Consider the following 24,416-nt stretch of genomic DNA (forward strand, 5'->3'; position numbering starts at 1 on the left):
TGCCATGCAAATGTGGCGTCCATTGAACAGGCTTTTTTACTTTTCAGGTTCAGGCTATAACAAAATTTAGAAAAGATTTAGAACAAAGTTAAGTTTGCTTATGATCGTTTCTTTGTCTACAAGATATACATAGAAATTCCATGTAGATATTGTTATACATTTGAGATAGCAAAAAACTTAATTCACCTAATTCCTCAGGCGTGGCCAACGTGTTTTCTTGATAGAAAGCTAACGTGAGGATTATTGCGAAAAACACCATCAGCATCCAAAACCAGTCCCATATTAGTGCCGTCGTCCAAAGAATTGCGGGTCGAACTCCCGACACGCGCTGCAGAAGCTTAGAGCCACTGGTGCGCTCCTGGTAGATTGAAAAAAAAAAAATATACTAATTTCGAAGTTGTTGTTTCCTCAACTTAATTTTCCAGCGTAGATCCTAGAGCAGAGCCGTAAAGCATTGGTCTGTTTTTGACGATGGACTTTGGTATTATCATAAATAGGCAAAAACCAATAACCCGTAATACTGCAATAACTAAACTAATAAATACCGGTGTGGGAGTGAGTATAACGTCCGACGAATTGGAACAAAATGACTAGGTCCGAAATTATCGGGTTACATATTATAAATTCTTTATAGGATTTTGACGACCTTCCTGGCGTAGTTGTGAGCGCTGTGGTCTTAAAAGGAAGGCAGGAATTCCATTGTCGGCCCTTTGAGAATTTACAATTTTTAAATAATAACTAGTCTGTTGCGGTGGAGGTTTGGAAGTAGCTTGTTACCACCCTATCTACAAAGTACCGCAAAGCGATTTAGCGTTCCGGTACGATGTCGCTTAGGTAACCCATACAGGTTTAAGTATACCTCGCTGTCACATAACATCAGTTTATAACAAGTGAGATTGCAGTCAAGGACTAACTTGTAAAGTAACAAAAAAATAAGGATCAGCATTAGACAATATAATGGTACCAATTTCGTTGCACACAAATCTCAAACAAAATCCTGCAGTCTTAAAATGTACACTTGTCAATTTAGTGCAGAAATCTGTATACAAAAGAATCGGCCCCAATACATTTGTGATTATTCTTACTTACTTTGATTACGAAGAGAACGAGGAAGGAAGTTACAAACGCCATACAAAATCCAATGTTAAACGCAAATTGAAATGCCATACTGCTTCCACTTGCCATCACTTTAACCTAAAACAATATTTGAAAATTTTAAAACATGATACTGCAAACAACAGCAAATAATAGGTCATCATCGTCATCATCACACATTCCTGGCCCACAACAGCGCACACGGTCACTCGGCGCAGCGGGTCTCCTCTCAGAGTGAGAAGGATTTAGGCCATAGTCTACCATGCAGGCAAAGTGCGGTCGGGTAGACTAGATTTTTTCCTTCAACGTTTAAAGCAAGTGATACTTATATTAAGTCCGGGGCTCGAACTCGGTCTTCATGAAAGGAAAGCCGAAGCCTTACCCACTAGGTACTATGCTGGTAATTAGCCTTTAGGTAATGTTTGTCAATAGGTACTTACTAAATTCTCAATAGAGTATGGAAGAGGATAGTTCACAAAAGTCAATTTGCTGCCTGGTGAGAGCGCATTCAATATGGCATTATTTGCAAGTGCCAATGATATCGCCGAATCGTGGTAGCCATAGTTGCTAAACCAGGCCGTTATGTTATGCGGCGCAAATGTAGCTCCTACTAGATTCTCATAGCAAACGCGACGTTGATCTGCCTCGCTCTGCAATAATATGCGATTAAATAAACCTTCATTTATCGCAGGGGATAAGAAGTAGTGTTCCCGAATATTTCTGATGTTAAGGGAGCAGACTGACTGAATCTCCTGATAGTTCACTTTATATAAAATATTTTCTTCTGTATTTATGTAACTTGAATAAAAATCGACGCATTGATATGATTTTTTTATATAATATTGCATTAATATTATATATTTAGAAGGGTTTTTTAAAAAAAATTATGAGAATCAATACCAATGGGACCTTGTCACAGCGAAGTGTGGTCGGGTTTAGCTTAGCTAGTGTTTCTGTAATACCAACCTATTGAAAGAAATGATTAAAAAACAAAATTGCGAGTTTCTCGCGCAAGGATTATCTTCAAAGGAAACATATACCCGATCTTTGGTAAATGGAATTATTTTTATTCGAACCCCTAAGAAACTGAAAAGGGATTCTAAGATTTTTCAAACACCCAGAACTCTGACAGGGCTCATCAAAATCTAGCAAATACTTAGTTCGGGAGTTTTAAGGAACACAAATGAAAATACAATTAAATACATTTTAAATATCACCACAGTCGAACGTTAAAGTTTTTCTCTTTATATATTAATATCTCCAGAATCAACATTACTTTTCGTATTTTTGACATCATATAGCCAATAAAGACGAATCCATTGGATCCAAGTTTAAAATGTTCGTGATATAGGGCGGAAGTTGTAGATAGTTTGAAGATTGGTACAGTTTAGTGGTGCTTGGATTTAAGGTCAACAATATATTTCAACATACCAATTTTAAATAAAATTTTCCTAAATCTAAGTGTCCTATATCTCTCAACACCATGTTTGCGTCATTAACTGTTTTAAAATAATCCTTGTAGGCCATCATTGCTTTTTGTTCTATACTATTTTCAGTCAAATTTACTCCTTGCGATAACAAAGTTTCAGTTGTTCTAAAACCACTTTGCAAACTGAGTTCCAATGACGGGAGCTGAGTCATAAATTTCCATGACCTTGCTATACACACAGATATCGTTATGTTTATAATAGGTGTAATTATTTGTATCATTGAAGCCAATTTATTCCTCATTGTATTGTAGGCCAGCTTCAAGAACATTGCCTTTATGTGGTTTCTTAACAATTTGAACCCTCGAACTTTCTGTATTGGCTCGCTGTCTACTGTAATAAATGTTTTGATTAAACTTTGAACGTTTTAGCAATCAAAATAAGGATGATTTAATACTCATACTCATATTATTATGTAGCCCATCGACCGGAACTATGGCACAGTCATTGTACATATTTTTGCAATTATTTTTCTTCGAAGAAACCTCATTGTCTTCCGCGCCTGCCCTGGCAAATAATAGAAAAATTAAAAATAAATATTTGCAAATTAAAAAAAGGTTATTAGTTTTCTAATGATCAAAACTCACTTCATAAAAACTTCTTCAAGGCTCGTTACTGATAAACCGTAACTAGATATCTTCAGATTTTCCTTCTCATCTTCGAACTTTTTAAGCATATCTGGAAATTTACTGACATGTTCGTTTGGTAAGATATATGTCAACTCGGATCCTAAAAACCAACAAATATTATAACAAAAAATTCAAAATAAGTTTTTTAACTATAGATGGACTATCAAACAATTTTTTTTTTTTCTATGATAAAAAATTAAAATAAACTTAAATGCAATAAGTCAATGTTAGACATACCAATATTAGTGTTTTCCTTTATATCTGGTGCATAATTTTTGAAGAAATTCGTGACTTCCTGTACTTCACACTGATCCATCTTTACTATGGTCAATTTGTACCCAATTCCATAATGTTTCTTCAGGAAATAAGATGTCCCAACACATTGTAATCGCCCACCAGACATAATGGCAATACGATCGCCTAAGACGTCCGCTTCGTCCATAAAATGAGTAGTGAGGATCATTGTCCGACCTGAGACAAATAAAAAATGTTAGGCTTGGTTGTAATGAGTATGTCATGTAGGCTTTAAAGTTTATTTATTTATTTTTAACAACTTTATTGCAGGACATAGGAAACACACACAGGAAACACATACTTAAGTATATTTTGTATATTTATAAGAATACCGCACACACGCTGTTCCTGAGGAATTCCATTAGCCGGTTGTCTGGCAATTATCGATAATAACGCTTTACCTACTTTAGTTTAAGCTGCTATTATTTTTTTCCTATTGTATTATATTTGTGAGTGCAATCTATCTTTATTATTATTAATCGAAGTAATTAATAAAGCTGTAAAGTATGGTTTTTGATTGAGCGCGCTAATCTCTAGAATTAGCAGTTGGATTTGAAAAATCTTGTTTTGAATTTCATAGCCCAATTCTTGAGAAAGCTTAAAAGCTTATGACGTGATATCGTTGGTTTTTCTTAGCATTTCGGATATTGAATATGATAATGACGAAATAAATTACGGTTGAGTGATTTAATTAATCGAGATAAAACTCCAATTAATTGTTTCTTTTGTGAATTCCAATAATATAGGCATTATTTATTAAAAATATTGAGTTTAATAAATCTATAATGAGAAGACTACGCGGATATTTTTTAAATTGTGTACTGGGTTTTAGTTATTGAACTTTGTTTGTGGCAGTTCAAAGTTTAAACCGGTTACATTGGAACAAAAAGATTTGGGAACTCTACATCAAACCACCTTTCAAATGCTCACGAGTTTTCTAAGGTATCTCAAAAGTAACTATTAAAAATTTGGTCATTTGAAACCCAGGTACGAAGGACATAATAGAGTATATATATATATATATATATATATAGTATATATATATATATATATATAATAGGAAAACATTTTGAAGCAACATAATAGAAATAATAGTTCGAAGTACATAACAAACATAATATATGTTAAAGAAGAAGAGTAATGTTACCTTTTTTCTCTTTCTGCAATAGATCCCATAATGACCTACGGGCGGCCGGGTCGAGACCTGATGTGGGCTCATCCAACAACACTACTCGAGAAGAACCGCACATAGCTGCCCCTACGGATAAACGTCGCTTCTGACCGCCAGATAAGTGTTTTGATATCACGTCCCTCTATAGGAAAACATTTTTTTTAAAAAGTAGTAATTGATGGACCAAGCAGATGACAGAATTTTATACGCTGATAAATGTTTTAGGATAAGCATCCTAATTTTATAGATATACGAGTATGTTCTTAATTTTGTCAAAATTGCTTGTTCAGTTGCCGTGCATTACTAAACTTACACGTTATCGCATGAACAATATAAGTAAGTATTAATATTATTATTTATTACTATATTATTCTATCTATTCTAAACTAATTTGTTTAATTACATATTTATGTTTCGGAAAGCTCACAAAAACAGTCTAATCACATTTATTATTTTTAAATATATTACACGCTGACTGCTAAGTTGCTCGCGCAGGAAATATAAGATAAGAATCGTGTTTATTGTTAGTGTTTTTACTAGTCTGTGACGTTGCCAGTACAGCGAGAACAATGGTTCTGGCAACGTCACAGAGTGTTTAATAATGAAACAAAAAGAGTGTTCGGCAATTTCAGACATGTTTTTTAATGTAAGTATATAAGGGTTGTGTGGTGACGGCAGATCAGAATACACTTATCACCACCCCTGCTCTTCCCGCGGGTGTCATACGAGGCAACTAATGGAATATAACGAACAGCGGGTAGCCACTTCCTTTGTCACAGGTCAACTCTCAGAATGAGGTTTAGGCGGTCACGGCCAACTTTGAGGACATTATAGATAAATCTTAGGAATAAATTTTTTCTCACGATTTTTTCTTCCTCGTTAAAGCAAGTGATATTTAATTTCTTATAACGCATATGGTTCCGAAAGTTTGACGCGATATTGAGGAGACATTATGTATTGTTTTGTTCCGCGTATGCTAGCTCTGCTGTTAATCGTTCCCAAAGTGTTGTACCTAACACGTGTTCCAGTACCACCAATTTACTCTCAAAGTCAAAGTCAAAGTCCAAAATATCTTTATTCAAGTGGGCGCATTAGTGGCAAAGTTTGATGCGTACATTACATGAGAAGTACACGGTAGTGAGATGATGGCGACAAAAATATTCGTAAACTTAAAACTATGATAGATGAGACCGATCTAGTTTATTTGGCTGATTAAGGTGATTAGTGTTTTTTATCTCCTAATAGCAATATTTCCCGATTAAAAGCTATAATGGCAACTCGGTCGGAGCACGCTTGCCTATGAAATGCTGGGTCACTGTTGTCTTCAAGTTCAAAGTGGCAGGAAACGCTGCTTCCGGGAGTACACCTTAGTTACACACATCACACCTTAGCTGTTCGTATCAGAAACGATTCTTGCGAGTTGATTTAATAACAAATAAATATAACTATTTCAACGCTCACGGCGTCTCGCTGCTATGTGGTAGAATGGTTATAAGGTAAATTATAATAAGTGAATAGATAAATAAGTAAATATATTACGACAATACACACATAAGTCTAGCTTGTGTTATGGGTACTTATATGACTGATGAATATTTTTATGGATAATATACGTAAATACTTATAATATACAGATAAACACTCAAACACTGAAAACATTTAATGTAAATTACACAAAAAAAAATCCAGTTGTGATATATAGTGATAATTAAACTGTACCTTTTTCTCCAGTTCAAGAACTTTAACGAAATGATCGACCTCATCGTTTATCTTCGACATTGGCACGCCTTTTAAGCGCGAGTAAAATATGATGTGTTCGGCGACAGTGAGATCAGGGAATAAGACGTTGTGTTGCGGACAGATGCCGATAGACTTCCGCGCCTGTTCAGTCTCAGTCACTATGTCGTACCCGTTGATAGTCGCCGAGCCGGATGTCGGTGGGACCATACCTGACATAAAAAATAGAACAATTTACCGTGTGAGAGAAAATTAGAGTTGAGAGACAAGATTATTTGGATGCAGGCCGGTTTTCACTTAGTCGCAATAGTGTGTAAGTTTTAGAGGAGCGGTGTTGTGTTGCGTATAAAAATTAAGGCTTAAAGTTATTCACATTACTATTAGCAGCGGAGTGCACTTTATATATGCACAAAAGCTCTGCCTACCCTAAAATATTTGTTTAACTCATAAATGCGACGAATTTTACCGTTTTATGGCATCTTCCTTCTTTATGCATACCCTGGTCAAAAACCCTGTGCACGCTACTGACTATTAGTAGGTAGGTATGTAAAAACCGACCAAATTATAAGGGATTAACAATATTCAAGAAGATTCCCTACCGAATAAAAGCCAAGCCCAAGAAATGGCATAGATATAGAAATGTGATAGAAAGAAATCCCTTCTCGGAAGTCGGTTAAAAGTCAAAAGTGAATATTTGCATTCGCATTTAGACAACATTCTAAACAAAACTCAACAATAGCAGGTATAAGCTTATCCTCATACCCTTGCACCTTGTTTTGTTGTTATACCCTAGATCATTGCCAATAAACGTGCCATAACCAGTGGCGTGCATAGCCCTTTGACCCAGGGTATGCACAAGGTGTTCAGCACAAACATAAAGTAAAATTTATATTTTAGATATGTCGGTTTATAATCAAATTACTTTACGAAAGTTATATTTTTGATTGATTTATTACTATCGTCTATCTACTGCTAATTGAATAAAAGTACATACCCTGATTTACGTCACAAAATTATGACACACCATTCGGCAGCATTTTCTAAGCACACTGAAGATGAAATATTTTTTTCCAACATATTTTTAGCGTCTTGATGAAAATTATTAATATCACAATATCCTTTATCACTTCAAACTTTACGTATATTGGACAATAAAACAAAAGGAAAGCAAAATAATCGATTGGTGTGTACAAAGCCGCTTAGTCAAGAATAGTTTTCGTAATATTTATTATTACACATAGGTACGTTTTACTTTATCACCTTTTTTTGTGGATATTTGTAACATTGGTACACACCTTCCTTTGCGCATGATTTCTAATTTTACGATAAAGGGATAGAAATTAAAGTTGTCTCTAAGTACTTTTTCCAGGCACACTGAACCCAAACAAATACCGCACGAATAAAAATGAATGAATAAACTATAAAATAACGTTAACACATTAAACTATCACTACTCAAACTTTTATAAGTAGCTGAATTTATGCACTTTAACCGTTTATTTATCACCAACGCCATAGAGCATTGTTCGAAGGTAAACAATAATGGCGATTGAATATGCTAATGATAATATTGCAATCGAAATTAGTCAAAATATGTCTTTAATTTTTTTGTCAGTATGGGTACGAACGCTATTTTATTTTGATATGTCAACAATAAATAGAAACAATATTTATTGTTAACTTTCTCACTTTCCAATAATTCCTGGAATACTTTTCATAAAAAAATCAAACACGTAATTGATTATCCACTTCCGTAAGCAGTGCTTATAGACACCCATACATAGAGAATTTATGAATGAAACTGTTCACACAAGACCGATGCTAATCTTGTAAGTACAAGCGCACGATTATAACATTACACGACACACACTACTAACTTGCACGCACACATCTAGCAGAACGATTCTTTCTTTGGGCGTGCTTATTTTATTTGATATTTCTATGCAACAGTAGATGGCGTCATATGTCGAGTGATTCATAATAATTGATTTACCCTGCAATCGATAACATGAGATTTAAATGATAATATTATAGGTATTTTTACGTGTTTTAAAAGGTAAATGTTTAGAATTTACGGTTAAAAATTAAAATACGAAGTAGAAAAATTTATTTTATAAGCTATACCTACGCATCGCGCGCGCTGGTTGCGCTGTCGCCTGTCTAGCGACAATTGACCTAGAAGTTTGGCCGCTCATTACTAGATGGCGCTTTCATATATTTTTTACTTAGTGTTTTTTTAATTACAAAACTTTAATGGTCCTATCTGAAGGTTCTTTAAGACCCTGAGGGTAGGGTATGCACTGCTTATTTGCATATATGCAATGCACGCCACTGGCCATAACGTGCGAATAGTTATGCAGCCTTTTGTATTATCTGACATTTTAAGTGCTGCTAGAACAGTGTTACAAAACACTGCCTTATTATTCCGTTGTCATGCTGCTTTTATTAATAAAGCCCTAATAGGAAACATTCAACGTGACATTTTAAATTCTTAATAATTATTATATTGTCAAAGTATAACCTTTGCAAATTAATGCATGACGGATATTATCTTAAGTTTTATTAAACGACTAAATAGGTATTCAATATTGAAAACAACTCGGTACCTACGGCTACTGACTAAAGGACTTTCATTAAATAGTAAATTATAGACAGATTATCTATTTCCCTGAAGTTCCGGTTACATAACTTTGATCAGCTATATAACTTCTATAAATTATCATGGTTTTAAAACATACTATTCTTTAACAACTACAATTGTTAATCCTAGATAAGTTGCTAACACTTGTGACGTCTAAAATGTTACAATTAAAAATATTTTAGGTGTTACAAGTGGTATAACCTGATAAAAAATAAAACAAAACCGATTTCAATGCCATACTGGTGCTAGTTTGGTCAATACATGCATTTAGAAAAAAAAACCTAAATTGGCAGGACTAAAACTAGTTCTTTTCTTCACACACAAATAAATTCAGCCAATACAAAATGTGTGCTTGAATTTTTTCGAAAAAAAAAGCGTATAAAAATTTATGTTTCGTTCCATCTCAACTGAAGGACACCCTCTGCTGGACCCTAAGGTCTTCTGTAGTACAGGTTACAGGTACCCTGCGACAGGTTTAAAAATTATCTGTCCTTCTCGTCAGGGGTCTACTAACGCTGCTTTTTCGCCTTTTTATGGGTGCGAGCTTGCCAATTTCAGCACCTTGCGACTCCAACGTCCATCGAACTAAGTCTGCCTTTATCATTTCAACTTTGCAAAGAGTAAATATATAACTATAAATATACTACGACAATACACACATCACCATCTAGCCCCAAAGTAAGCGTAGCTTGTGTTATGGGTACTAAGATGACTGATGAATATTTTTATGAATATGTAATATACATATGTATACCCAGACGCTGAAAACTTTTATGTTCATCAGACAAACATTTTCCAGTTGTGGGAATCGAACCCACGGCCTTGGACTCAGAAAGCTGCCCAGTACGCCAATCGGCCGTCATTATGAAAGAATAAATCACACGCAATAAATAATATTTACCGGTTAGCATCGATATGGTTGTGGTTTTTCCGGCGCCATTATGACCTAATAATACTGTTATTTCGTTTTCATACATCCTAAGGTTTAAGTGATCTACCGCTTTTTTCCGTCCTTTATATACCTTCGTGAGATTCTAAAAAAAAAATTAAAAATATTACTTATTTTTGAACTTTATATTTTTGAGAAATTACTTATTATTATCTTTACATTATATATAAATTATCTTGATTGTTAGTTGATCGTTAGAAAATTGACGTCTTTTGAAGTGTAAGAAAACACATGCCGATGTTGTGCCACGTTTATTTTAAGGGGATTAATCACTATATAGACTAGGTTTATTTTTGTCGATCGGATCACTCCTTTTGCCCCACGGCCGCTGTGAATTGAACTGATTTTACAGCCAAACTACCCCTTAATATTACCACTGATTAAGTAATGATTACGATACATTAATGTCAGGAAACGATAAATGAATAAATCACAATCGTTCGCAGCCTTGGACAATTTTAAGGCTGTAAGTAATATTATGTTTGTCCAAACATATTGAATTATGCAAACCGATAAGTACTTGTAGGTACGAAGCGTTATACGAAATATAAAAGTATGTTCTTTAATCGTTTATCTGAAGGTTTATTATTCAGTAAACACATCTATTTTTAACCTGAAACAGTCACGTTCAGTTCACGGTGTTTTAATAATACTAAGGCAGTTTCTAGAACACCCATTTTATACTCTCCAAAAATAATGCGTTAATTCAAAAAAAAATACGTAACAGAGATAAATCAATTATGAAAAAAGATTTTACAAGTGAGTTTACGTTTTTTTATGATATTGATATTTGGAATGTTTGTGTTTTACATCCTACTTCTCTTAGGATCTTACGTCTCTTAGGTTCAAAAGGTGACCTCCATTGTGACTTATTGGTAAAATTTTACATTTACAAGGTAGTTTATATATTATACTTACTTCGATATTAATGCCCATAGGTACACCTTTTGGTTCTTCATCGTGCACAACTTTTAACAAGGCGTTTTTATATTCCTGGTCTATACCTTCTTTATTTGTCACGGCTGAAACAAATTGTTTTTTATAATATCTGGTTAGTTATAGGTATACCTAAAATTGCTAGAAGCCGTAACATAGACTTTACAAACTGACAGACATGACGTTGCTAAAGAGCTTGAAAAATAGGTCTATTTTTAATAAACTAAACAAATAGGTAGTTTTATGAATTAGTTAGTTTGAAAACAATTAACATACCGCCTACCTAACATTTGTATATAACTCGTATAGGAGTAGGATTTTTCCATTTTATGCCAGTTTCCAGCTTGATGCCTACCCTGCTAAAACCCTTTGCCCACCATTGTCTTGTACCCCTTTCTACATAGGCTTGAAAAACGTAACGTTCGATACAATATCAAGTAAATCCATCGACCAATTTTTGATAGAAGTAACATAGAAAGCTGAATTTTATAACGGAGATAGATACGTAAGGTATATGGCTGCTTATGTAAAAAATATTGACCCATTTAGAACTTATCAGATATAAAATTTAATTCGTTGAAGGTAATGATAACGTTGGCTTACGTTATGATGCCTATTATAGTATTGCGGACTAGGAAAGGCAACTACTTAAAATGACGCACGACCTTGAACCTTCAAACAGAAGTACCTATACGCGTTGATAATATTAAAACGAATCGATAAACTATGAATGAATAACGAAAACCTTCATACGTGTACATTACTTTACAGTAATATTTCGTAAACTTTAACATTATATTTGAGAAAGAGAATTAATAATATTTCATGTTTATATTGAATGGTCCTTTTGTATAGGTGTCAAAAATAATATTGTAACTGCAAAAATGTTCGTTCGTTAAACCAATCGATTCAAAATTTGGCACTTAAGATTGATTGCACTTTAGACGGCGGACCCAGACGTTTTTCCGGGATAAAAACACGTGTGTTTGTTTCCAGGAAACAAGCTTTATGAAGATTGGTGTAGTAGTTGAGATGGAGATACATAACAAACAAAAAACAGTCATATTTTAGGAGCTGTTTATTTTCCCGGGCTAAAACGTATCATTTCTGTCTTGCTTGCTTGTGCAAGCTATTTGAGTGCAAAATATTATGTTTATTTCCAGGAAGCAAGCTTTATGAAGATTGGTGTAGTAGTTGAGCTGGAGATACATAACAAACAAAAAACAGTCATATTTTAGGAGCTGTTTATTTTCCCGGGCTAAAACGTATCATTTCTGTCTTGCTTGCGGTGCAAGCTATTTGAGTGCAAAATATTATTTTTAATATTAAATTCAGATTTTTAAATAAAATAAAACATAAACAAAATAATCAGTGATTAATTGTATCCAAAAATTTATAATAAATAGCTACGACCGTAGCTAAACCGTACTGCAAAGAGGTAGACGTAACTTAGACATTTTTTTCTGTATAGAATATTTTACTCAATCGTGTACAGCGGATAACCATTTAATGAGAAATACTGTCAAAAATAACTTCATAGATTTATTAATAATACCTATATTTTATTTGATCCTAATTTTAGAATACCTATTCAGAGTCTTAAATACAAGGCCACAAAGCAGACCGCTAGACCAATGTCAATGTTATTAGAAAGGTCTTTTGATGTACTACATATTGTATAACAGTTAGTTACTATGCGCTATGCCGACTTATTAGGAATCTGTCTCGAAAATGCTACTTTAATCGTCATAATTTTGCTCATGCACTAGTTTTTACTGTAGTTTTTTTGTCTCTTTTGTTAGTCTTAATATCTATTTGGCAGTCACAAAGGCAATTTTAATTAGTAGAGAATATGCCAAGTTGTAATAAATCGCCATTAATTGTACTACATTGAAAAGGTGCTAAGCAAATGTATATCCAAGCTTTAAAATGTTCTTCTTAAACAAATTATAACAAAATTAAAAAATTTTAAAACTTACCCGCCACTCTCTTTTTATTAGGAAACCAGAAACTTTTTGTGAAAAGAAAATACCATGGCAATGGGACTCCGTACATCCCCGGACGAATTTTCTCCACATACATAGCCACTAACATGTATAATATGGTATCTAAAATTAACATTAATACTACATGCCCAGGTTGGAACTGGTCGTGATAGGAGACGGGCGTGAAGAAGTCCTCCCATTGTAAACCTGAAAACATATAAAAGTTAAACATATGTGTAAAGTTTTATTCGGTAGGTTATAAAAAGTCTCTTTGATAAACAAAATAAGAAATCACTCCACGATACAGCCTTACAGGCTAGCTAATGTGGAGACAATAACACTTGATTGTTGTAATCTTTTCGAAAATAAAGTTTATTTTTTCTACGCAGTGGTTCACCACGAAGGAACACTGCGCATAGTATAAAATTGTTATTTGCTATGCAAAGCTGAGAAGTTGACAAAGTAAAGGATTCAAAAGCAAGATCCTAAAATAATCGTAACGATCGTCACGATTCAATTTAGGATAACTTTTCTAATGAAATTGTTTGTATTTCAGATGGGAAAAAATACATTAGGAACAAATTTTGTTTCTATTTGACGTGATATAGTGATCGAAAACACATAAAAGGTACAGCTTATTAGATAAAATCGTCTTTAAATCCCCCGGGACAAATTGGGAGATTACATAATATCTTAGTAACATAGATCTACGTACGTACTTAATACCTATGTAGAGTTTGGTCCAGATAATATTTTGTGTGCTGTATCGCTGGGTGCTAGGTTCTAATTAAAGATTTTGTTTTTAATTTACTTATAACATTAAAGACTTCTCATGTAACACTAAGGTTATTAAAAATACTGCATAATATGACACTTGCATATCAGTTATAATTATTATTAATAACAAATTGAAGAGTTTGTTCTTATGTTTGAACGCGCTCGACCTTATTTGTTCCATAATGTAACACCACACGCATGCATACCTTACTATTGGAGCCCCTAGTATTTTTCATTACCTCCTAAACTATGTGACGCGGTTTAAGGGCAATGTTTATCTACATAAGATTGTCTTGATAACTAACTGACTCTTTTTTGTATGGATAAATGTTTTATGACTAAAAATTACTATTGTAAATCACATTATAAATTTAATTTTTTTTCGACATAAAATGCGTTATTGCCTAATAACATGTGATGGGTGTATAGTTTCATAAACTTTTTTTAAAGAAAGCGATTTGTTCTGCATATTGTTTCCAGTATGATTCGTCATTTAGACAGCGCACGTGGATAAAACATATCGCAAACATTTTTCTTATGGATGGTTAACATGTAGGTGGTACCTACATGTTACCTTATTTCAGGTTGAAATATTTCTATTATTGAAATTAAAATGGCTTTCTCATATCAATATCTTTCTTATATAAAATAATCAATAAAGAAACAAACAATTTTATCCTCTTTATAAGATTACTTTAATAAATGAAACAATTATTGTAAACAGAACAGTTGGCAGCCCTAACTGAATGTACAGTGTCATCGTTTTATTACATGGTCACAGTTTAGTTGGAATGCGTAGTTCAATTGACTGTAATAAATTTATTATTTAAGCAATGCCATTTGGGGCTTTAACGACTGCTAGTAGCATCAATTTATTTCATAAGCATAATGAACATCGATTGCTCGATCATTAAATGCTTGTACATTTTCATAGCGTAGTTCAGACTAACTTTATATAATAACCATATACGAGTAGTTAAAATCGTTTAGCAATTAATTTATTACTAAGCCACCGCACTTCATACATGCTCAAAAGCACAGCCTACAATCTATGTATACTAATATGTTTAATGCGAGATTTTGGATGGATGTTAATTTATCAATCCATTCGGACAGCCGGTTGACGCAGTGGGCAGCGACCCTGCTTCCTGAGTCCAACGCCGTGGGGTTTGATCCCACAGCTGGAAAGGGTTTGAGTGATGCGGGCTGTACGAGTATCTTTTCAAACTTAATAAATACAGAGTTGGATAATTTAGTATATATGTACTTTTATTTCCGTAATCAAAACAAATAATAATAATACAAATAAAATCAAGTAGTAACTTAATGAGTATATTAAACGTGTGTTTAAAGGGGGTCCCTTTATAGAAAGGTATTATTTAGTTTTTTCTCGATCTTAATAGATTCCCACAACTGGAAATTGCTTCTGTGATGAACATGATGATGTCTGGGTGTTTATCTGTATTTTATAAGTAATTATGTATATTATTCATAAAATTATTCATCAGTCATCTTAGTACCCATAACAAAAGCTACGCTTACTTTGGGGATAGATGGCGATGTGTGTATTATCTTAGTATATTAATTTATATTTATTCATTTATAATAATGTCAATATTTTTTAGTGTTTCTCATTGAACGGTGCAGTGGTATAAACTCGTGCACGGAGGACCGTGCACGAGTTCAACTCGCACCTAGCCGGTTTTGTGGTCATAATTCATATCCATATATTAACCTTTAGTTTTTTTCATTATTAAGACTACCTTAAGACTTGTTATCCTCATTACCCTAATTCAAATTCTAGTTTTGGGTAGAAGCTTAAAGCTTAGTTCCACTCATATACAGGGTTCAATAAAAATACCAGAAAGCTTTCGGCCTTGTTGTTTCTATCATTAAAACTAACAACTTCTGTTCTAAGATTTTTTAATATTCAGTATTTATTTATTTCATAGGAAATATAAAAATAACTCATGATATTCCTGCAAAGTGGCATTACACTGTGCAACCAAATACATTTCCCTGTTAACAAACCACACGTTAGAGTGGTTTGCACCGCGTTGTTTCCGATGTAACATTACAGAATAATAACAAGTAAAGTACCCATGTAAAATGTTAAATGCTTCTAATATTGTGCGAAAGTGCGGATGTTTGTTACGCAATCACGGAATAACGACAGAACGGATATGGATGAATTTTGGCATACATGTAGCCATTGACATGGAAAAGACCATAGGCTCCCGAGGGAAAATTGAAAATTCATTACGAGCTAAGCCGCGGGCAGACAGCTTTGAAATTTGATATGCATGTCACCTATGCTATGGAAAAGGACATGTACATTCTTTTCCGATCTCTTAAATAGTTCCCGTGGTAAGATTAAAAATCGTTAACGAGCGAAGCTATAGACCCAAGTCTGTGTTGTGTTCACAAAAAATAGAGTTAAAAAAAGCCATAAAACAAAAGTTGTTAGCTTTAATGAAAACAACTTGTAACGTAAACAACTTTAATGTAACAGGCCGAAAGCTTTTTGGTATTTTTTATTTAATCCTGTAGGTAGGTAGGTAAAGCAGAATAATATAGAATAATCCAAAGTCTAAACAGCGGATAGTAAAAGACCGTAAATAATAAATTTCAAAATTAAGTTTCATTTTCAACATTTAAAGTTCATTTGTGAACTGTATAACACGATCAGTCTCAAAATAATTTGTCATTGATTCTCTGTCACGTTGAAATCTCAAGCTTCTTAATACAATAACTCACCAAGACTGAAATCATAAGACGCGCAGTGTTCTAATTTGAATGTCATAATAATATAAGCAAAGTAGCACAAAACAAGCAACTCCAATAGAAAAAAATTGTAGTATTCACAATTACCGAAACTTAAGGTTTCAAATAAAGATATTATGGGAAAGCAAGTGTCATTGCATAATCTTAAAGCAAAATGTTAGCAATATCGAATTACTACCTACCTACGCTTGCGGTTAGTCTATCAATTAATTGGGTTATTGAACCTTGTACCAACTCAAACACGGGTGTGATGACTGATGACACGAAATAATGAACTGAGAAAGTTTTTATATTGGAACACTTTAAAGTTAGTTTTATGTGGTAAGTTAACGACAAGTTAGCACATCTGAGACCTCATTATATCTTTTAAAGTTCACACAACTAAAGTTTGTACCCTCAAATAGTAATTAGCACGTCGGCCACTACAAAAGCTCGGCACGTGCTGTATTTTGCGCCACTATTTAAAGGAATTAGATGACTAATAAGTATTTTTTTACTATTCTATTCATTCTCAATTATAAAAAATAATGCCCTGATTATTTCACTAAGAAAACCGGATACTTACCTCTCGAGGTGCCTTCACAGATGATGAGCATTTGAAGTGCATATCCCACAGCTGCATTAGATATCAAACTAAGTAATAACTTAGTCGTCAGGCTTATATCCTCATATAGCATCTGGGTAAGCATATACGCCGCATAAGTAGAAAACCACATAAGGCCCATGAACGATGCGGCGGTATTCGCTGTAAAATATCAACAAGTCATTCACGTTTTTTACCCGTGTATATATCCTCAAGGTTGCAATCAGAGTAATAATAATAGGTTACAGATATTCCAAGATATAAAATTATAGTAGCAATTTCGTATAATAAAGTACATTTCATTTCATTGAGCCATGTAATTACTTAAGCATTACGTCGAACGGATTCTTCGTTGAAGTTATTCTAAACGTTTTAGTTCCATTTGTAAGTTGAAGATATCTAACAGGATATACTTCGGAGTATACTCAGAAATGATTTCATGTTGCTCTCCTTAACATTGTGACCATTGCAATTTTGTTGGTTTTCAGCAATACGTTGTCAACCAACAACTCGAATGAAGCTATTTGGGTCATCTTTTCTCTCATGGGTTGGGAACGCCTCGCTACGAAAATCTGTGTTTTACGTTTCTTATAACCTAGATAACTTATCTATCTTTTTCCACATCTAAACTTTCAATTCGGCCAATAGCAAGCCTATATTAAATTTAAAAAATTATCGGTAAAAATAGGAGTAGAATAAAGTTTTTAAAATTAGCTATAGTACCAAAGGGTCGATTCTCGTACGTCTAAAATATTCTAAATAAGCACATGTTCAGCAATAGAAAATAGAAAAAGTATTGTAGTCTTCTTTTCTCTAAAAAGAAACTTAGTCTTAGAGATAAGAAAAACTATGATCTTACCTTTGGTAAAAAATACGCTGACCATGAAACTGAAAGCCAGTGACGCTACAACGAACAGAGTCAAAAAGAAAAATAAAACTGTCCAAGGCGTGAAAGTCAAAACTGCATAACCTTTTCCATCTTCGGTTGAGTTGAACGGTATCTAAAACAGTATATCTTATGATAGATAAATACTAGTATTATGAGCCCATTGAAATCCGCATAAAAATGATACAAAAGTAATGATTTATTTACCATCAACATCATTAACAACTCATTACTCGGTTTATGCCTAAATCCACAGCTGGCCAAGTGTGGATTGGGACACTTCGAATGTCTTGAGAACTTTATGGAGCATGCTGGTTGGCTAATGATGTTTTCTCATGATTCCTTCAGTAGCTTCAAAAAGTTGTAGGTGCGTGAAGGGTTGAACTCGGCTTGACGACACATATCTTACATATCACAATACGTTTGACCACACCTTTGTGCTACGCCGATATTTGGTTCCTCAAAAATAGCCCTATAGTGCTCTACAACTTTATTTTTTTTCTCATTATGTACACAATCTTTTCATTACTTTTAGTGTAATGTGTATTTTAAAAATAGAAGAAAAACATGTGCGTTTTAAAGAGTTATTCTTGTGACAGTATGCTTTTGTTATTTTTTATGTTTTCAAAACGATCTTTACACTATAAAGTTATTGAAAGATTGTTTGCATTATAAGAGAAGTTAGAAAATAATCGAGTTATAAACTGAACTTCTGGACTACGAGTGTGTAGCACAACTACGGTTTAGTTATGTAGCAGGGCTACTTTCATTACATCTCATGCCTCCGCAATGCCACAATGGATGTATTTTTATGCATTAATGTAAGATTAATTATTTTTTTCAGACAGGCGTCTAACGTAGGTCAAACCGAAATTTAATTTCTTGTGTATCGTGACACAAGAGCCTTGGCACATATCCACAAGATCTGACCTTGAGATCATCACAAACAGAGAGCGGTTATACTAATGACTGACCGGACGGGTTGAATTTGTAAAATATTCTTTTAAACAGCTATGGATATGTAACTGTAAAGACAGAAAAGACGAATAGCGATAAAGAATGATTTAATGATTCTTTAATCGATTTTTTATTAGCTGTCTGTAGTTTGAATGATTCCTCTCGATTTTTAAAAATTACAACAATGAACGTAGCAGAATTGTGTTGGAACGCTTAATCACTTGGCGGTATGGTTTTGCCGACAAAAAAGCCAAGGCCTCCAAGAATAAAAGGCCTGGGGCTTACTACCAATCCTTATTTTTACGACATTAAAGTAAGTTGTATGAAATTCAATTTTAAAATAATACTGGTTCAAGCGAAGATAGTAGGTAAGCCTACTAAAAGAATCAAGAAATAATAGATTTTAAAGTTAGGTAATAATATTTTCCTGAGACTACCTCCGCTAAAAACACCGGAACACCTAGTCATAACTTAAGTGACGTAAATAAGTAAATGTTACCTTAAACAATATGCCCATAAGAACAACAGAAATCAAGAGAAACGAGAACTGCTTAATAAACCAAGCCAGCCAGTGAAGCCACGAAGGTAGACCCATTATTGTCATAGTTTCCTAAAACAAAGATTAACAATTATTTACATGCTATTAATAAAATTATGGTCTTAGGTTACTTATAATAATAAACCCAACTAATTCCACTTAAAACTAATTTATCTCAAAATTTTATTGGATCCCGCAGAAAGTCGTACCGTAACTACCTTAAATTTTGTTATAGATAACTTTGACATTTTCTTCCAAGGATCGAGAACAAATTACTGAATCGTCTAAAGCGTAGCAAAATTGAGTCAGAAATATGAAATATGTAATAGTCAAAAATACGCCCACAATGAAGTGAGCCTACACGGTTTACTTTATTGTGGCCGTATTTTTGGCTTATTTAATTTAATTTTGGTTATTAACATCTCAGTGTCCCTGTAAAATAATTAAGAACTACCTGGAAGCAATAATAAAGACCATTATCCGGGGCCCTGATTGTCTATATATACAATACAACATACAAGTACTGTCAATTTTTTTCCTGCTGCCCCAGAAGGAAGGAATGTATGTATATCTATTTTATGGGCTACAGCTTTTAAGGGTGAATATATTTCAATAAAATATGAGGTCACGTGATTCGTCTTAGTTGGAGGAATGAAAGTGGATTGACGATGCGCCGTCACAAAAATAAGCAACAATATAGTGCATACTGGCCACCGAAAAGCAACTGTGCAAGGAATTAGGCCATCGATAGATAGATACATCAAGTGATATGTAAGTAGTCATAGGATATGAAAAAAAAGTGCCTGCCTAGCGGCGGGGATTTTTCTTATTTTTCTACTTAGGTACATTTATCTCATGCGTAGATAAAAATGTATAGCTACACAATTATTAATAAATATAAACGGTTTTCTCCTGCTCCTGTAAAATTTGGTCCAGTGCAGATATGAACCTTTAGGTATCACCTAGAATATTTGTTTGGAAAACATCGTTCACGCGTCAATAAGTGAACGATGTTTTCCATACAAATGTTTCGTAATGCCATCGACTTATACCTACAAGGTTACAAGCTATCGATACGTAAGACCTACGAATTGGCATGACCATCGAGGTCATGTACCTTAACCTTCGAGGGTTAATGTATGCAAAAATGTTTCGACTTCTTTTGTTTATAACGCCAAGGATAAAGTTGGACAACCTGGTTAAATCTTTTTTTTTATGTACTTTTGTGGTGTACAATATGTGTACAATAAAAGTATATTCATCATTCGATATGCAGAAGTTTTTATAAGTTTACAGTTGGTATCTATAATTATGTTATACTCGTACACAAAGCGCACCGGCCGCGGCACAACGGAACCTTTATGGAAGAAAGTTAAGACTTTCGCATAAAGTTGCATTTGCGAGCGTGCTCTCGAGCCTCACTTTCGTGTTATTTTCTAGTCGGTTAAGTGATAAACAGATTACCTAAAGTATAAAATATGATACTAGTTTAGTTGGTTTTGACGATATCCCTGGCGCAGTGGTGAGCGCTGCTTTCTTATACGCTGGTACTGGGTTCTATGTCCGGTATAGGCATTATCGGAATTTATAATTTCTAAACTTGCTCTGATTTGGTCTGGTGGGCTTCGACTGATGCTAGTTATTACTCACCACCACCAATTTAGCGTAGCGGTACGATATAGCAAATTAAGCTTAATTTTCATAATATAGCGGTACGATGCCGAATAGAAACATTACCGCGATTAGGGCTATTGGTTTAATAAGAGTACAACTGCCACACCTCTAACAGGTTAATTAGGCTGAATTATAACTTACCTTGCGTGGAAAAAAAATATAAAATGTTCGACTGCTCGAATTAAAAAGGAAATCAACATTTTATAGGATTTCATATTAAGAAACCAGGAAGTTCTCACTTTACTAACGCCTATGTTTTGTTCGATTGCTTACCTTCAGTTGCATTTCCTTCTCCGCTGTGACTACTCTTACAGTATTCACGAAAGTATATGCGAAACACATCATTATGATCATAGATATAAATCTCTCCATTGCAACTAACAAGTCATCCTTCCTATATGGCAGTTGAGGCAGACGTTGGAGGTACACTTTAGTGTTAATCGACTTCCCAGTCTTCTGTTTTATTATTGTTTGGGAAAGAGCATGTTGTACTGCTAGGAACATTTCCGGAGAATAGCCTGAAAGCAAGTCATTTGTAAGAGTGGTGACTTGATCAAGGTAGATGTATTTAATATTTATTGATATAATGGTATGTGCATACTAGTAGTATTGCTTCATTTTTTTTTGTTTACGTATACGCTTCTATATACAGATTATATGTACATACGTAAGTATCATCAATAGCCTAACCAGTCGCCTGCACGGACTGAAGGGCTCTCCGAAAGGGAGGGTTCATTCATTATCGCCACGCTGGGCATTGGTGATCGCAGTAGATAATAGGTAGCCCAGAGAACGCTACTACTGACTCTCCGTTAGTTATATTCCCTTATGACTAAGGAAATTTTGGTAACGGGAACTAGTACGGGAGACAAGGGGTGGTGAGAAATGTATTCTGTTATGCCGTCACCACACGGCTAGTATATAGTTTGATTGTATTGCAGCCATTTGCATGTTATTGTGTTTTTACACCCATAACTGGTTTGCCACTCATCATATACCTTGTTTAGTGGTTTCGGGGATGCCTGTTTAGCGATAAGGCCGCCAGTTGTACAACTGCAATTCAATTATTCAAAAGGATTTGGTAAGGATTCACAAGGCACCTAAATACTATTTATAAAATTCTTATTCAAATAACATTATTTCAATATTCTTAGTTAACCTAATTAACAATATCTCCTGGGAATGCTCCGGTTTCGGATCGAAACGTGCGTAGAGCGTACATTGCCGAATATCTGTTTGTGTGGAGTATAAGGATTGAAGAAATTATAAATTACACCAAACAGATTCTTCTGTTTATCGCGCAGTATTTTCATATTATATCATGGAATTCCACGAAGTAACACCTTCTACTATCCAACATCGTTAGTTAAAATCATAGTAATAAAATGCGTATAACCTGGAGTTTTTCCACCATACATGTCATTAGGATCTCTTGGGCCTGGTTGCGGAAATAATGGAAATAACAAGTTTGTCCTCCAGCTTATTCTCAATGGATGTTCTACCATAGGAATCCTCATAACAGCTGGGAACCTTAAGGCCACTTCTATATTATCAGGCCATTTGGTAGCATCTAAAAATTGGAGAACATTGATAAGTTCACCTGCAGGTATTCAATATTAATTATAATGCAGTAATAAACTGTGAAGCTAAAATGTTGTTTTGCTGCTTATGTAATATATTGTGTACTCACTTGCCATATTATCATCAAATTGAATACCAACAAGTATGTGATTCATAGCATTTGGTTGAGTCAGGGCTGCCTCAAGTGCTACAGAATCATTGAATCCTTTAGGATTTGGGAGCATTTTAGCATCAAACAAGAAGGCTAGTAAAAATGCGTCAAAATTATCCATCGCCACCATTGCCATAGCATCCTGTGTCACTTTTCTTGTAAGTGGGTTTTCTGGAGAAAAAGCCAAAGTACCTTCTCTCTTTGCTGATGTGAGATTCCCCCTAACAAAATATATAAAAATAATATTGGCAACAAATATTATTTATCTAAGTTAAGATATAATTAGATATGTAAACTAGATGTTCCTTAGTTAATAATTATTATCCCTATCATAAGTTATTCATTAATTTAAAAAAAGTAATGGGATGCTCTTTTACAAACTCACTTAAACTTTTATTCTTTCTGATTCATTAAATGATGCCTTGGAGCAATATTAAAGAAACTGATTGATAAAAAAAAAATTCTCAGGCTTTATCTGAAAATCTATTGTTCTGTATAATATTGTGTTGTTAAACACCAAATCCTGATATTCATTTATTCTCAAATAGAAATATGAAATAAGTAAGTTTACTCTTCAAATGAGTGTGCTCAGAATTTACAATCTAAGTTTAAGACAAACCAAAAATTATACTTACAATTGTCTCCCAGACATGTTGAATAATGTTGGGCGAAAAGGTGGATAGGAAACTTGTGGTTTTGATTCCGGATCGACAAGACATCGTATTAATATTAAGAATAAAGAAAATATAACAGGAGATGCTATTTCAAATATAGTTTGCCATTTATGTCTTCTCTGCAATAGAAAATTCTTCCATACAAGAAGCTTTAATTTTTCGTAACAAGACATTTTATGTTGCTGCTGAAATAAAAGGTTCTTAGTATATTAATTACTCATAGTTTGCTAGCGTAGGTACATACTTAATACATATTATCCCTATAATAGTATTATAATAAAACTTATAATTAGGAATCTTTGTTTGTCAATTACCTCTTCCAACCTAAACTAGTGAACAGAAGTTGATATAATTTGGAAGAGATACATAGGACACTGGGCTGATACTGTTTTAAGCCTGATAAAATAACAGTTCCTCAGTTTTATACCTAAAAGTACTAGGTACTACTTACTCTAAATGGATTTCGTGTGTCCGAATAAAATAAAACTTTATATCGTATACTAATGAAACCTACCTACTTTAGTTTAATAAAATGCAATCAATTCTTTTTCTTTTATTTATCTGCGGTAAATATAATTTTTAGAGTAAAAATTGAACGTACTAAACAGAAATTAGAATAGGTACTGAAAATATCAATTATACGCAACTGCGATTTATAAAAATAGGAAAGCTCTGAAATCCATAAAAATAGCTTACCCATACATTTCATCCCTGTACAAAATCCTTCAGCTGCAGAAACACATACACCATTCAAATATTATATCACTGATCACAAATTAACATTTATTAATTTTATTAGCGAGTCAAAAGTCAATAGATCTAAATTTTATCAAGTTACACTCATCCATGAAAGCTAATACAAACACTACTGAATCGGAATGAATCAGG

General features: G+C 33.8%; 1 protein-coding gene across 3 annotated transcripts in view; it reads right to left on the reverse strand.

The window, feature by feature from the left end:
- LOC120629204 (ATP-binding cassette sub-family A member 3-like) overlaps positions 1-24,387 on the reverse strand; it is a 34,910-nt gene extending 10,523 nt beyond the window's left edge. The window contains exons 1-20 of one of the 3 annotated variants that reach the window (XM_039898061.1): positions 24,231-24,387; positions 23,490-23,713; positions 22,813-23,075; positions 22,519-22,692; positions 21,396-21,640; positions 19,410-19,520; positions 17,927-18,068; positions 17,050-17,229; positions 12,918-13,130; positions 10,921-11,024; positions 9,955-10,087; positions 6,396-6,625; positions 4,653-4,818; positions 3,449-3,682; positions 3,170-3,311; positions 2,986-3,089; positions 2,527-2,915; positions 1,536-1,745; positions 1,090-1,194; positions 187-358 (exon numbers count right to left, since the gene is read on the reverse strand). In XM_039898061.1, coding sequence (XP_039753995.1) covers positions 187-358; positions 1,090-1,194; positions 1,536-1,745; positions 2,527-2,915; positions 2,986-3,089; positions 3,170-3,311; positions 3,449-3,682; positions 4,653-4,818; positions 6,396-6,625; positions 9,955-10,087; positions 10,921-11,024; positions 12,918-13,130; positions 17,050-17,229; positions 17,927-18,068; positions 19,410-19,520; positions 21,396-21,640; positions 22,519-22,692; positions 22,813-23,075; positions 23,490-23,701 — 3,529 coding nt within the window. In that variant the 5' untranslated portion in view covers positions 23,702-23,713; positions 24,231-24,387. Of the gene's footprint in view, positions 1-186; positions 359-1,089; positions 1,195-1,535; positions 1,746-2,526; positions 2,916-2,985; positions 3,090-3,169; positions 3,312-3,448; positions 3,683-4,652; positions 4,819-6,395; positions 6,626-9,954; positions 10,088-10,920; positions 11,025-12,917; positions 13,131-17,049; positions 17,230-17,926; positions 18,069-19,409; positions 19,521-21,395; positions 21,641-22,518; positions 22,693-22,812; positions 23,076-23,489; positions 23,714-24,224 lie in introns of all 3 variants that reach the window. The other 2 variants (XM_039898060.1, XM_039898059.1) reach the window with 2 other exon arrangements.
- Positions 24,388-24,416: the final 29 nt, after the last annotated feature.

Source organism: Pararge aegeria, chromosome 14 (genome assembly GCF_905163445.1).
Source record: "Pararge aegeria chromosome 14, ilParAegt1.1, whole genome shotgun sequence".
NCBI classification, from domain to species: Eukaryota; Metazoa; Arthropoda; class Insecta; order Lepidoptera; family Nymphalidae; genus Pararge; species Pararge aegeria.